The sequence below is a fragment of the Cololabis saira genome, chromosome 3 (assembly GCF_033807715.1).
Source record: "Cololabis saira isolate AMF1-May2022 chromosome 3, fColSai1.1, whole genome shotgun sequence".
NCBI classification, from domain to species: Eukaryota; Metazoa; Chordata; class Actinopteri; order Beloniformes; family Belonidae; genus Cololabis; species Cololabis saira.
In genome coordinates this window covers 13,707,475-13,723,338 of record NC_084589.1, presented here as the reverse complement: position 1 = coordinate 13,723,338, position 15,864 = coordinate 13,707,475, and the positions used below count along the sequence as shown (strand labels likewise).

Genomic DNA, 15,864 nt, shown 5'->3' with positions numbered 1-15,864 from the left:
AAGAAAGAAAGAAATTAGCCTAAAAGGAAAGAAAGAAAGAAAGAAAGAAATGAGCCTGAAAGAAAGAAAGAAAGAAAGAAAGAAAGAAAGAAAGAAATTAGCCTAAAAGGAAAGAAAGAAAGAAAGAAAGAAAGAAAGAAAGAAAGAAAGAAAGAAAGAAAGAAAGAAAGAAAGAAAGAAAGAAAGAAAGAAAGAAAGAAAGAAAGAAAGAAAGAAAGAAAGAAATTAGCCTAAAAGGAAAGAAAGAAAGAAAGAAAGAAAGAGAAAGAAAGAAAGAAAGAAAGAAAGAAAGAAAGAAAGAAATGAGCCTGAAAGAAAGAAAGAAAGAAAGAAAGAAAGAAATTAGCCAAGAAAGAAAGAAAGAAAGAAAGAAAGAAAGAAAGAAAGAAAGAAAGAAAGAAAGAAAGAATGAAAGAATGAAAGAAAGAATGAAAGAAAAATTCCCGTTGATGACGTTTTTGTATTGGTATTTTTTTTATCGTCATTTTTATCGTTATCGGGATAAATGCCAGAAATTATTGTGATTTATTTTTTAGTCCATACCGCTCATCCCTAACTTGTACTCATTACTCCTCTTCAGCTTGTTCTCAAGACTTCCCATCCCAGATCTCAGTCATCTACCCTAGTCTTGTGCTCCACTCTCCACTCACCTCCATCTCCAACCCTTTAAACAACGTCTCTGACCACCGGCCAACCTTACTTACTTCCTGCAGCCGACCACAACCCCCTTCCGGGGATCCAGGGAGTCCATTAGCCTGAGAGGTCATTCTCAAGAAATGCACCACCAAGACATCGCTCGATCGCGTATTTCAAAGCGAAAACATTGGGAAGAAAAATTGGAACTGTCTTAAAATTATAGTAATTGCAAACTCTACCTGTTCCTTGGTAACACCACGCCAACACCTGTGGAGTGTTAAGTGCAGCACGCTCCTGCCCATGGCCACTTCATATAGGATAACCACTAGTCTGTAGGCTTCCCTCGTCACATATATGCACTCTCTCTGATTAAATAGAAAGCAGCAGGAGACGTTGTGTAATTTCAGCAGGATGTAGCCATCATCCCCTTTTCAAATGTGGGTGACCTAATGCCTATCTCTCTTCCTATAAAAGTTGTATGTAACGCAAAGCAAATTGACTGTATGTTTCCACCATAGCAACATGAAAGACCTCAGTAAACATGTGCAGTTTCACCTTGGGATCCGGTGTAATGTCTCAAAGAAAAACCTCCCCCAATCTACAGTAAACTATACTGTAGCTGCTAATTGCTCATTAAATCCACTGCCGCCACTTGTTTGATATTCATAGGGGCTTGGTTTACCCTGCAGTGCTGTTAGAGCTTAGTCAGGGCTATTATTCGGTGCCCAAAGGGATATTTATGCCACTTTCAAATTGTGGTTCTCCATCTGCGGGCCTTACCTTACAGTAGTATTGGGCTACCACTAATTAGCAGTTAATAGCATGTGGAAGAAGTTGAGAGAGATGTGCATGCCTTTCACTGGTTTGAGGTGATAACCAGATAGCCCACAGATTTATGAGGGGAGGCCCCACTGGGTATCCCTGTTATGGGGGCTTGGAGGGGGGCACGGCGGTAATCCATGCATCATCTTACTAAAAGTCTCCGTAGGTTTGGATCATATTTTTCGTGGCAGACTGTGCTGGTAACAAAGCCCTTTCTCTTTCATGTGAAATTGGTCTAGACGTGGCCTTGCGCTTGAAACTTTGCCCTCAATGACATAACGCCGAAGTACTCAATTCAACAAAAATTTCGAGCGGCTATAGATGTTTGGCCGCTTCTCAAAGAGTACAGCATGAGGGGTCATGGAAACAAAGCGCGTTAAAGGTTTGCATGTGTCACCTCCCTCCGCTCATTACGAGGCACGGGAGACGTGAGCGGGGCAGCGGAGTCCTGGAAGGACGGGCAGCTTGGATGAGTGTGCTTTTAATTGGGCACAGCAAAGGGCCGGCTGGACGCATTTGTCAGCACAGGACCGGGAGAGGGGAGCGCGATGACGAGAGAAAACCCTGAATCTGCTGGTGCATTTCTCCCTCGCCCTCCCCCCCTCCTCCTTCTGCTTCCAGCCGTCTTCTCTTTCTCCCCGATTCCGCTGCGCCACGTGGACTTCTACGAATCATGACATTTCTCCAGGCAGTCATGAAATCACTCCAGAGGTGGAGGAGGCGGCCCACTTTCGGGCCCTGCAGAGTGCGCTCACCCTCAGCTCCGAGCCCGGACAGACACTTCTAATTCACCGCAGAGTCGTTATTAAACTCACTTGTAACGGGTTCAAATGCGTCATTTCAACCTTCTGAGGCCGGGCCGTTTAAAATGTCAAGAAAGTGTAACCCAAAAAAATCAAGATTCAATTCAGTTCTCCATTTTGGACCAACCACACTTATTATTTCAAGTCACCCAGACAATACATCTGCTTACAATTACACAATTAACACTTCAGCTGCCATGTCTGCAAAGGCTTTATTTGAGCTTGGGCTACCAGGAAACGGTTCCTGCAAGCCGTGGTTTAGGTGTGAATGGATCAGGCTGACACGGTGGCAAGGAACGGGTACCCAGACACAGCTGTACATTCGTTTAGATGGTCTGAGGATAAACACGCGGAGCGCGTGCCAGAGAGCCGGCTGCTGCAGCAATAGAAGCTCCCTCTAGTCAAAATAAGCCTCCCCTCCGGTCCGAGCTGACAGCCGCCGTCGGCCGCCAAAGGCGAGGCCGGGGTCACAGGTGCGCGTGTTGGAGCTTCACGCCTCCGTCACCGACTGCCCCCCCTCGTCATATTCACCGTCCCCGATAAATAAATGAAATGAAGAATGATATTCTGCACTGGGCTGGTGTTTGCGTAGTTGATTGAGCGTCACAGGCGTTTAGCCGGAGTGGAAGGGAGGGCCATAGGAGAGAGGGTCAGAGGAGCACATATGGTAAAGGGATTGCGGGAAGTCGCCCAGGGAGACTAAACCGCCCGCTCCTGCTGCCGGGATGGACCAACGTCACCGAGGAGGACCACCTGACCTCATTAATCACTTCCTCTCCCCCCCATGAGGTCATGAGGTTTGGGGAGAGACGACGCCAGCATCATCGCGAGCTACCGCAGGACGAGTGAAGAGATAAAGCCCCCCCACCCCCACCCCCATCGCCGTCCTGCCTCTTCTCTGGGCCTCTTTACAGCCACGTGGCGGCTGAGGTAATGGTTGGAGGTCACAGAGAAAAAAACAGAAAAAAAAAAAGAGAAAGTCCACCGAGTGCAAAAAGTGACAGACGAGACGGCTTTGTAGTGCGGCTGCCTGCGTTCTATTAAATCGAAAAAAAGGGGAACGTCATGCAATTTAACGCTCCGGTGTTTCAGATATGTACCTCATGCTGCACCGTAAGGCCTCCCAGAAGCCAAGCGCGCTAGTAACTGGTAGCATGTGTGGCTATGGATAATTACTCCTGGTGACACTATAAGTAAAATATAACAAGGGGAGCCGGGGTCTGCCGGTGAGATCACCGCGTGGATGAAGTGGCCCCCGGGGAGGCCCAGACTTCAAGAAGCTCCTGACCTCGGCCTAACTCGCTGATGACTAGCATGTGTGACCAGCTCGCAGGTTGAGACAGCTGCTAGAGACACTACGGCGAGGCCGAGGAGAAAAAAATATGATGGCTGGAACCGAAAAATGATTGACAGCTTTAGATTTACCACTCCCTTCGCACTCCCTTGATATCGGAATCAAAGGCCGGAGCCAGATAACGGCTGGCGCTTCGATTCTTCTCCGAGGCATATGGATATACAATCTACTTGAATGGCTGGTCATGTCCTATTTTTATTCAGATGATTAATCCTGAAATTTTTATAACTGGGAAGAGAGAGAGCGCACGTCCTCCGAACGCTCTCAGATCCAGAAGATCTGTCATCAAGTCTAGACGACAGGCATTTAATTTTAGTGTTTATTATCAGAACAGACAACTTTTGATATAATATCCAGACACGTTTGCCTGTAAAACAGATGCATAAGGTGTCCGTGACACTTAAGCACCAATTTCCAAAGACCTTAAATTATATAGCTCTCCGTTCTTCCACCAACCTTGCTCTTCCTCACCCCCCCACCCCCATCACCGCCTGCCCACTCAAAGGTAATTATAGACCCATTAATCAGATTATGTCATAGGTTACATGTGGTCTACATTTTGTTATATGACTCAGCCTGTTAGATAAACAACTGGGGTCTTTTATTCCATTTGACGTTACCACTGTTTTCATTCGGACAGAGCTCAAAGGAAATTGCTCCGGAGCAATACGCTGGTGTGTGCTAGCGTAATTGACCAATTTGTGGGATTTTTCTGAGAGGGCCACGGCTTGCTGAGCCCCAGTCTTGAGTAACCGATCTCTTACAGTAAATGTCACATGTGGTCAAGAAGCCACCTGGGTGGATCAACGGAGGTCCACGTTTTGAGAGGTTAACCTCCGTTGTTTTTGTTGTACCGTACCAGCTTCCTCCGAGTCCTTTAGGTTTGGGGAGTCCAGTCCAAAGTCTGGCTTTAAGACCGTACTGTGTTTGGACCACAAAGAGAAAGTGAATCTTGGGAGGTCTCTGGCGTTAAGTTTCTCTGGTCAGAAACTATTCAGGAAGATTTGTTTCCCTTCACCTGTAGCCAGGTACTCTGGAGATGATGAAATTGGCAGGTCATATTTGACGTGCAATGGGCCCCAAAGTTGATATTCTTCACAAACGGTGCTTGCGTGCAGTTTTTCTTCCCCATATTTAAAAGATTTGATCTTTTTATGAGTGGAGCAGCGGCAGCTAATGGAGGCCCGGTAGAGGAAGTGGTAGCTGTTTGAAGTGGGGGGTTCTGATACAGGAGTCTCTTTTATCTCAGTGGGACACAGTCTCTGAGCTTTAATGGAAATCATAATGCATGTTCATAACTGCTGGAAGGCCAAGGGGGCTGGAGCGCGTCTGCAAGTGGCATTGCACCGTGTTTTCTGGTGCTTTTACCTACCACGCTCAGGTGATAAAACTTAACGAAGAAGAAAGATTGACTGAACATAGTATGTATGAGATTTTTGTATGAATTCAGTTTCATTCTGTTTGGGTTTGTGGGTATAAGTAGAGTCATTGTTACCCTTTTGATGTAGTTGTGACATTTTAATGACAAATCCTGTCCATCAGTCACCATATCACTGTACACAAGACACTTCTACATCCACATATATTCTGAAATATAAAAAAACAACAACTTGACACTGTTTCACTCAACTTAGAATAAACAAACTCATGAAAGAATAGAAATCTGGAGTTTTTAAATTGCACTTCTTTTCATGCAATTATCCTACATTTTCTTCATTTATTTTCCATCTTTCAATAATTCAGTAGTGTTTTTCTTTTTCATGTTAAATTGTCTTTTTCTGTCTTATATTCTTATATTGTGTTTTTGCTTTTGCTGTTGTTATTGTTGTTTATGTTTGTTTTATAAAAGGGAGGCATTTTCATAAGATTTTTTGCCTTCCACCTCTCCTGCACAATGCTTCATTTGACCTTTGTTTTTTACTGTTATGTTTTATGTGCAAACTAAACTAAACCAAACTAAACTAAACTAAATAAACTTCTTAAAAAGGTGCCAAACAAGATCAAGATGCTTTTCTTCATTGCTCTGCTACAAACATCATTTAAGGCCCTTTTTGCGAGTGGTTGAAGCACATTTAAGCCCCGTTTCCTAGATGAGAGGATGCCTTAGATGGCGGTATTAAAAGCTAACGTTGCCTCTCACCTGGGTCCCTTTGTTCTCAGCTTTATGGCTACATGGAGAGCGAGCCGCTCACCCTGCAGCTGTTCATCGGGACCGCAGACGACCGCCTCCTGCGACCACATGCCTTCTACCAGGTCCACCGCATCACCGGCAAAACCGTCTCCACCGCCAGCCATGAAGTTATGCAATCCAACACCAAAATCCTGGAGATTCCTCTGCTGCCTGAGAACAACATGAGAGCTATGTGAGTGACTTTTTGATGTTTCCACCTTTTTGTTTTGTTTCCCCAGATTTTCTCATGCAAAAACGACTTGAAGACACGCACCGTTCTCTCTTCTGGTCCACGGACCAGAATCCCTCATGATAAATAAATAACAGCATACAAGTCTAAATAGACCTCTTGTACTGTTAACCCCAAGAGACACACAATTTATAAGGAACTAGTACTCTTTGTTGACACAATTCATGGATGACTAACTCTGTCCAATATGTATAAATAGGGGCTGTAAAGGTTAGAGCGGCTGTGTCTGAGTAATACAGTCGCAACACACTGGTCCATCAGTATAATGTGGTCCCATTACGTTAGAGTTGGCCCACGCATGCCGTTAAAATTAATGCATTTGTAGATTCCCACTGAACTACCGCGTGTGGTGGGAAAAAGAAAAACACGGCGCAGCCAGAAGGATAATCCTGACTTTTGTGGTCCGGTTGGGTTGGGTGCACGAAGCATGAAAAAACAAACTGAGATCCCAACCGTGGTGCCCATTTACCAGCAGAGAAGTGTTATATGTTATTGACCCATGCAGATCCCAGGCTCTCTGAAATTAGGCTTTGGAAAGGCAGATTGGTTTTCTGAAAAAGAAAAGTTCTGCTGTCCACTAAAGTCGTTTATTTCTCAACCTCTGAAAAATCTAGGCACTTGAATCAATAGCTGTGAGAGCCGTTAAACCATTTGCTTAGATTCTAAATTGTTCCATTGCTTGTGTCTGTTAAAGCATTTTGAATAATTTGTTGATGGGATGTGTACAGTACATCACTACAAACTTGACCCACCAGGACAGAATGGATTAAAGGTTCACCTAAAGATAAAGTAATGCAAACGAAAATGTGAAAGGGAGATTGTGAACCGATGATGCAATCACTGCAAATGACATCTGAAACACTTCCCTGTGGCTACGCTCGTATTATATTGTTGGGTCTAAGATCACACATGTGTCTTCCTTCCAAGACACAAATGCGTCACGCATGAATACCAAAGAATGTCTGAACATCTGTAACCTCCGGTATCTGGCGTTGCCAGTCCCTTCATCACCGCTGGTGCCGCTGGTGGAGCTGGCGGTGGTGCTGGAGTCCTACTGTTGGTCATCCAGCGTTAACAGCACCAACGGAGCGGTGCCAAATCAATAAGTGGAGCATGATGAGCAGCTGCGGCCACCTTCACGCTCGTTCTCCTTATATATGTGTACCATAGTTAATCACGGGTGCCATGAAGCACACATTCTTGGAATATCGGCATGGTAACCTGACAGCGATACAGCTCAGGAATAACCAAAAGCTTTGCAGTGTGCTTATACTTAGAGAAATAGCACATTAGGAGAGCTGCAGTTAAGCTGTTAAGAATGTTAAGAATTGATAATTGCATTGATAATGTTACAGGGAGCGCAGATTTGAATCCCAGTCTGTCAAGCTTTCTCTCTCTACACCTATTTTCTGTCCATATATTTTGAATAAATGGCATGAGCCTAAAAATCTTAAAAAAAAATTTTTTTTATAATGTCATTGAAGTTAAATATAAATTTGATCTCATAAAAAAGATGTGTAACAGACTCCTTATCTTATTATTACTAGGCTAACACAGTTTCCCAGCACTTCTCATTCTACCTTTGACTCTACCCAGACATCCTGGCGAGACCTATTTGCAGCCAGGTTACTTTATCATTTCTTTTAGTACATATTGTTGTGTACAGAAAGAGCTAAGGGCCTAATGAACTCGTCTCTGCCTCTTTGGCAGGTCTGAGCTCCCGTAGTTTGACAGACTGACCATTTGGTTTTATTTGGTCGTGTGAAACTGAGATGCCGTCAGAAGTGAGTTCTCCTAGATATTAACGTCCTTTATCGTTAGGAGGATACGCGTCAGTTCGGTAGGCTGAGGCAAAGGATTGGCCTCGCTCATCCTCCCGCTCGCTGAAATCCAAGGAGCCGGACTCCTCGGCACATCCAGGCAGTAGCTTCTGTCCTGGGGCTCCTTTCAGACGAGGCAGCAGTGAATTTGTTGGATCCGGGCCCAGGACTCTGTGCTACGGATAAAACCGCTGGATCCCAGCATTACATAAGGCATTACATCTCCCTCCACCTCATGTTTATCCCTCACCACTTCAAGTTTAAATACTTTTACTGTTGTTGTTACTTTTTATATATCTAGCAATGATTACGGCTCTATTTTTTAGGACTTATGTTCCATGTTTGTTTAAATGATGAATATTATAAAGATATTTATTGGACATAAGAGGTTGCTGACTCCGCGGGTGGTTTTATCATTTCCAACAATACCGCAATATCTTTTATACCATAGCATATCCAGGGCATTGCACGCTTGTTTGACTTGATGTGTCCCTTTGGGTAGGATTTTAAAAAAGAAAGAGAAAAGAAGTGACTCCTGAAGGGGAGGAATTGTTCTTGCTCTTTGTCGTGAGCACGCAGGCTAAAAGTCGAGAAGTGAAAGTTTCCTTTTTCTCTTCTGCTGATCTTTACGGTCAAAGATGAAGAAAGCGCCTTAACTGTTTCCACTGAGCTATTAAACAGCAACCGAGATAACGCAGCTGCAGCCATCTCTCTCGTCTCGTGCCAACAATCAATTTCTTTCTGTGTGGGATGCAGAGTCCAAAAACTGCAGTTAAAGTTTCAGAGCGCTCCAATCCGCCTTCTCTCGCTTGAAAGGAAATCAGCTCTTGCTAATGATGCTTTTTTTAACTCGAGATACCTTTTCTTACCCTGTAACTTTATACATAACTTGGAGTTCGCATGAACGCACATCGTGGTAGTATCTTATCTGAAGATTGAATTGATAAAAATCAACATGTGGGTCATGAAAAGTGTCTAGATCTAATCTGAGCGTGATCTAGAGTTGTTTGTGCCAGAGACAGCAGCAGACTATCTCGGTCCTCGGAGGGCTGCTAGTCAGCAGCCTTTCACTTTTTCCCTACTCTCAAACTGCGCAGACCCAAGTCAAGGAAAGAATTGGTGCAAAACCTGACATCTCCCATGTTCCAGGACACGTGCCAGACAGTCTACCATGTCAAATAATTGAAATGCCAAACCATATCCCATTTGTTTTCACTCACTTTTTACCGGCAGCACTAGTTCCATTTCAATTGGTGAAAGGCCGTGCCTGCAAGATAAATGTTTCTTTTTTTCCACCAAGAAAAGGGAAAAGAAACTTTACCCCTTTACCTCCCAAACTGTAAATTGAGATGAATAAGGGCTGACAGCTCGAGAGAAAGGGCTGTTTTCTGCATGTGGCGATGACTAACCGTGTTTTAAAAGCTGAATGCACGAGGCGAATGGTAGCAGAGGACGGAACAGGTTTGATGCAACTCTGATAGCAGCGAGACTTCAGGCCCTGATGGAAACCTGCTGTCTGCTCCGTTTTGGAGGCTTTTCCAGGGGATTGCCGTTTCCTGGAGCGCCTGCGACTGCTTTAAAACGCTGACATGAAGTCATTTAATGTCCAATTTGTTTTTGATGACAAGCTCGATTAATAATGAAGCAGTCATGCTCCGGTAAACTCCGAGCATGTGATCTATAACACTCTTGGGGACCTCATTTTCTGGTCCTGGTGTGCAGCAGCTTCGCTCAGTGACTCCGTTTAAATGGCCAGAGTCAAGAAATCCGATACGGTCCTCCTTCAGCTCTCGCCCTATGAAAGTGTCCCGTGTGATTAAGGAGTGGGTAATCAGGTGGGAGGTAAAAGACCATGGTGCCTCATTAAAACAGGTCTGCCTTAACTTAACCTTCAGTTATGTTCTGTTATAAATGTGGTGTTAAATCCCTTCCACTCCTTCTTTCTTCTATCCTAGAATCGACTGCGCAGGAATCCTGAAGCTGCGCAATTCCGACATCGAGCTGCGCAAAGGGGAGACGGACATCGGTCGTAAGAACACGCGCGTGAGGCTGGTGTTTCGCGTGCACATCAACCAGCCCAACGGCAGGACGGTGTCCCTGCAGGCCTCCTCCAACCCCATCGAATGCTGTAAGTACGAGACTTTCACCCGCATGCTCGGAAATCTACCGAAAAATCCAGCTTTTCCTCTTAAGCAGAAGGTGGCATCTATTGTTGTAAATCCAATAAACTAGAGCTGCTGTTTTATTAGCAGCTGGTGCAAATTCAGTCACCCACACCCCAATAACCTTTATACGATGAAAGGAATTCGCCATGGCAATGGATGCATTGTACGTGATGCCAAACACACGCTATCTATCGGAAATTCATGTTTTTATGACTGAATGCACAAGTTATTGTGGTAAAGGCTGGCTTATGAGCACAGGTTCCTTAAGGAGCGTGTGCCATCAGCGGTTTTGGCACGGTGGAGAGAGCGCGTTGAAAGAAACCCTTGTTTCTTTGTCGTCCATCTGCGTGCGTAGATGTGATGTCACTTTCCCGGGGACATAATTAAAACTGGATGGCGGGACGGAGCTGATCTTAAAGTCCACGGTACCGAGTTAGTCTAGGCCGTAGGGCTGGGCGATATGGACCAAAAGTCATATCTCGATATTTTCTAGCTGAATGACCGATACTCGATATATATCGATATTTTTTCTGTGCCATAATTGGGGTTTCCCCCAAAGCATTATAGCATAGCATCTCTGTTAGCTTCATTTTTTTCTGAGGCAAACCCTTAAAAAAACAGTCAGTTTTAATACAAAGCCTCGTGCCAAATGTCACACAGGTTCCTTTATTAACAGAGGTCTGCACAATATCAAAATGTATAAAACAATCCATCCATTATCTATACATATACATATGCATAACAATTAAATTAAAATACACTGTGCAATTAATACAATGTAGACAGTAACAGGCAGACTTTTCCACTGAGGTTGACAGTTGTGCAAATAACAAAACATTTGTGCAAATCTCAAATAAAACATTCAAGTCAATTTGTCACAAAATAAGCTATATCAAAATCATAATTATTTTTTTTTTTTAATAATCGATATAAACGATATTGTCTCGTACCATATCGCGTTTGAAATTATATAGATATATATTAAAATCTCGATATATCGCCCAGCCCTACTAGGCCGTTTTATCGATACCGAAGAGCCCGACCATTGGAGCACTTCGGGGGACTCGCATTTATTTCAATGCATGAAATTCGCAGCTATGTGATTATTGTATTTTTCTGGCTATGAAAGCGCTCGCCGCGTTCCAGGGGTCAAAGCCGACACGCTCGCCTCACTCCCGCAGAAAGCAGAGACAGGTGGCTGGCTGCAAGATGCTCGGTGGAAAATAATGGACGAGGATCCGACCATAAAAAATATCATTTTGATCAAATGTGCAACTGTTTTTTCTATATCATTTAAAAAGCAGCTGTTGGCTGGAAACCTCTTAGCGAGGGGTCATGAAATCATCCTAATAAACTTGATAAGCCTGTTTCCTTAATCAAAAGCCGCCCTTTTACTGGCTGCTGGACGGCTGCCTTCTCCTTCCAGATATGGATATTGATAAGGTTCTCTCTTTTTTTCTGCAGCCCAGCGCTCGGCTCAAGAGCTGCCGTTGGTGGAGAAGCAGGGTTTGGATAGTTATCCCGCCACCGGAGGCAAAATGATGCTCCTCAGCGGCCTCAACTTCCTCCCCGAGTCCAAGGTGGTGTTCGTGGAGAAGGCACAGGGTAAGCCCGAGTCAAAACCTTTTAAGGCGGCGTTCATTGCATTTTAATTTCCCTTCCTAATATCTCTTTCAAATGTCTCCATCCCTCTTTTTTTCCCAGTTGCGTTTTCTTAGTTTTTCTTCCCGTCAAAATAGAGCAGGACTCGCCAGCGGAGCACATGTGGTGTGCATTAAGCCACTATATTTTTAACCAAAGCGTATTTAGATTTGCTGAAGTTTCCATTGCCTGTGCGCTGGTGCTTGCCACAAGTGAAAGAATGAATCACAACCAGGGCATGTGCAACGTCTCTTTTCTCTCACTTTCCCTCTGTCCCTTCTGTGTCCCTTTTTCCCTCACTCCCCTGCTTTTTGACAGTTAACCCTCTCCGCTCTGCCCTCTGTAGCTGCCTGTGGGTTAAGAGAGGCCATTGCTTTGGTGCTTTGATGCGTTTTCCCCACCGAGTGGGTGGGAGAACCACAAAAAAGGGCTACTGACTGACAGTAATAGTCAGTTGTTGCACACCAACACAGGGGAACCTCTGTTGTCTGTTAAGACATGATCCCGCTGCTGTTCCTGCTACTGCTGCTGTTTATGACGATGAGGATGATGATGATGACGATGATAAGGAGGAAGAAAAGTTGAGGAAAAAAAGCAGAGGAAGATTAAGAATGTGGATCTTCCCTGATTGCATTGTCTGCCAATGATTTAATCATAGACTTTAAAATTGCAGGTGTTCATTGCCACCAGGCATTCCTGTTACACCCTGAAATACCAGCCACCTTCGTGGATCGGAAGAACATTCTGTTATAAGTTTGTTGAGATTCATGAAACATGAAACGCCCTTTTTAGCCAAGTAACGTTTTTTTACGAGGGAAAGCCCTTTCTTAAAGCCTTCACGACATTTTTTTCACACGTTTTAGTCAAAAGATACAGCACAAAAGCTACCGGTTCAACCATGTCTTTAATGCTCTGTTCATAGCAGATGGATGGATGGATGGATGGATGGATGGATGGATGATGGATGGATGGATGGATGGATGGATGGATGGATGGATGTTAATGCTTTCAAAGTACAACAAAGGCAGCACCATTTGAAGTTCGATGGAGATAAAAATGCAGAAGCTGCATAATTCTACTCTCCTCTGGATCTGTGATGTCCCATTACCTTTGCAGATCAAAACAGCACACTGAATAATGTATAATCAGACCAAGTACGGATTGTTTTACAGTTTATTTTTTGATTTATTTGAGACACCCAAGTAAATGGTCTCAGCCCAGAAAAAAGTGTTGTATTTCTTTTATTCGCTTCCAGTCCAGTCTGGCATCTTTTTCATTTTTCAATGACACACATTTTGCACATGTTGAACAGGTTCCTCCTTTGCCTGAGCATCAATTCTCCACCAGAAGTCACAAATCATCCTCGTGTTTCGTCCCATAACTTACCATAACGGTGACAGACAAACTCAAATGTAGCACTGAAAAGGATAGAAACTCTCCTTCTACCCTTTAATTCCTCTGCCATGGCAGAGGAATTAAATTGAACCATCATAGGATACACAATACAGAGAAAAACTGGGTTTTTAGTTCTCTCAAATTACACGTGAAATATTTAGTCAAACCATTGTGCCTGAATGCACCATAAGTCATCGGGGAGCCACCGAGTGATTGTTAATTAGAAGGCAACAACTGAATAGAAGCTTGCGAAACCTTCATCACGTGAAAATGCTTGAATCACTTAGAAAAGGGACAATTAGGGAAAAAAAGTGTATTTCGGAGCATATTTTTGGATGTTTAAATATAGATCTCTGACAAAACACAGTCCTATAACATGATACTGGACCGCCTTAGTCTTAAAGTTTATCCTTGAGAGTCACATTTACGTCGCTCTGCAAGGTCCTATGACATCACAGACCCAGGTCATATTCTAAGCTTTGTATCATACAGTATTAACCGTTCCTCAGTAAAAGGGAGGACAAAGCTTTAGTACCAGTTTTGCCAAAAGATGCACATCAGGTAGAGGAGATGGGCGGAGTCAGGTTAGGGGGCTGACTCCACCCTCTAAAAGGCAAAATAGCTGTATCTTTGTAGTAGTTTGACCAAACCATTTCGTAGGCTTTTGGAAGTTACTTTGCTTAAAGTAACGTTTGAAAACTGGCCAGATTAGGTCTCTTTTGACATGAATGCCTCGCTGTGTTTAAATGAGGACATAAGAGTGGTTAAGTGGTTAAGACTGTACAAAAAGATGTGGACAAACCTTCTGTGACATCACCCAGGTTTTTCTAAAAAGTTGTTTGGAGGCAAATGTTTTCAAGCTCTTGGCTCCACCATATTAGCAGGAGCTAACTTTGGAACTCCCCAATTAATCCAGAAATGGGGTGTCCCTGGTCTGGTTGAAGCATGGCCACCTCATCTTACTTACTACAAGCTAACCTTGCACTGATTCTGATCCATCCAACTAGGGTTGTCCCGATCAGGATTTTTTAGCTCCCGATCCGATCCCGATCACTTGAGTTTGAGTATCTGCCGATCCCGATTTTTCCCGATCCGATCACCATTTTTTGGCTCCCGATACATTTCCAATACTTTTTCCCGATCAGATACATTTTGGCAATAAATAAAAAAAAAAGAGGACTAAAACTAAATTATCCCAAGTTTCTTTTATCGTCCATTGGAGAACAACATGGACATTTATTTCAACAAAACTTATCAGCTCTGGTGCCACAAAATGTAAAAACATGAAATTGTAAACTAAAACAAAAAGTGCAATGACATCCAGTCAAACTCACAAACACAAGAAAATTAAAATACTTTTTGGCTTAACCTTAGTGCAACATTCTGAATGGCATGAAATGAATAGCAGCAGCTTAATGCAACATGAACAGATATAAAATTTCACAATTCAACATGTAAACCGTCACTTCCGGTGGCCGGAAGTGACGTTAAATGCAACAATACATAAAACGATTTAATATATATTTAAAACATTAATAACTAGGTATGTCCCAATACTCTTTTGGCCGATACCGATGTTTTGAAAATGCCGTGATCACTACATCCACTCGTCCTTATTTAAGGCTTCACAACCAAACCCCTTCCCAATGGAAGAGCCGCTGGGCTCCTCTCGGCTGGCTGGCCATGGCCGGCTGCTGGCTAGTGGTCCAGTATCTGCAGCTGGAAAAGGTCGGCCCCTCAGCCCTTCCAGCTCAGCCTGGAAGTCTGGGCGGTGGAAGTGTTTCTGCCAGAGCTAGCAGCCAGCGAGCCAGCTCTGGCAGCAGCCCCGGGTCGGCTCTGAAGTCTCGCTATCGGGACCAAAGTCAAATCTGTACCAGCCTGCTAAGTTTCCTCAGTAATGCAGGGGAATCCCCTGGAGAGGAAAGCCCATACATGCACACCTTAGCTATTTGAAACCCATTCTCCACTCTAGCTTGGCTGTTTTTTTTCTGTCATTTCTCTTACCTCTTGCCCAAATAGCCGCTAAAGACATTAACCAGTGTGGATATCTCCACTTCTGGAATCCCTACACTTGGCCCTGCGGTTGACATTTCAGTGGTTTGTGTTCGGACTCTGTGGTGTTGAGAAGGACAGAGATAGAGAGAGAGAGGGGAAGAAAAATCGAAAAGGGCGAGCTTGTCTGTCTGCTACTTAGACTGCTTTTATGTAAACTTTAATGAGCCGCCACTTCCAGGGTCTCCTAAGTTAAAAAGCCCATTACTGACATACCCACACACTCTAAACACGCATGAACACAGAGGAACACACACATCACTCACTAATGGCAACCGTGTATGAGCACGGACGAGGGTGGAAAAGTACTTATGTCCCGAATGTACTGGAATTGTCTGTTGGCATTTTAATCGGAGGATCCCACTGTTTCATGATGGCTGAAAATTTGTCTTATTGTTGATGTAGAAGGACCAAACTGGACGGGGGGAAAAAGAGAGGGCCTATAAAATTATAATTGTATTACAGATTCATTCTATAACTTTGGTTTTATTTTCCCCTGGAAAAGTTCATGACTAAACGCACCCATGAAAGACGGAGCGTTTTTGCACCGCAATGATTACTTATTCGCAGACGCACACACACAAACACAAGCGTGCACAGCCGATCGTTCTGCAAGGCACAACACCAATCACCGCGTTTGCCACAGTGGTGACAGCCATTACCGCCGCTGCCATCGGCGGCCTCAGCGGCCGCTCACTTTCCAAAACTGATTCCAATAAACACCTTCCGCAGAATTCCACGGATCCTAAAGAGAAG

General features: G+C 44.0%; 1 protein-coding gene across 1 annotated transcript in view; it reads left to right on the top strand.

The window, feature by feature from the left end:
• The window catches only part of LOC133425592 (nuclear factor of activated T-cells, cytoplasmic 1-like), a 77,032-nt gene that overhangs the window by 11,232 nt on the left and 49,936 nt on the right, over positions 1–15,864 (top strand). Inside the window, exons 4-6 of the mRNA XM_061716314.1 lie at positions 5,776–5,978; positions 9,811–9,983; positions 11,485–11,625. Of these exons, the coding sequence (XP_061572298.1) occupies positions 5,776–5,978; positions 9,811–9,983; positions 11,485–11,625 (517 nt within the window). The remainder of the gene's footprint in view (positions 1–5,775; positions 5,979–9,810; positions 9,984–11,484; positions 11,626–15,864) is intronic.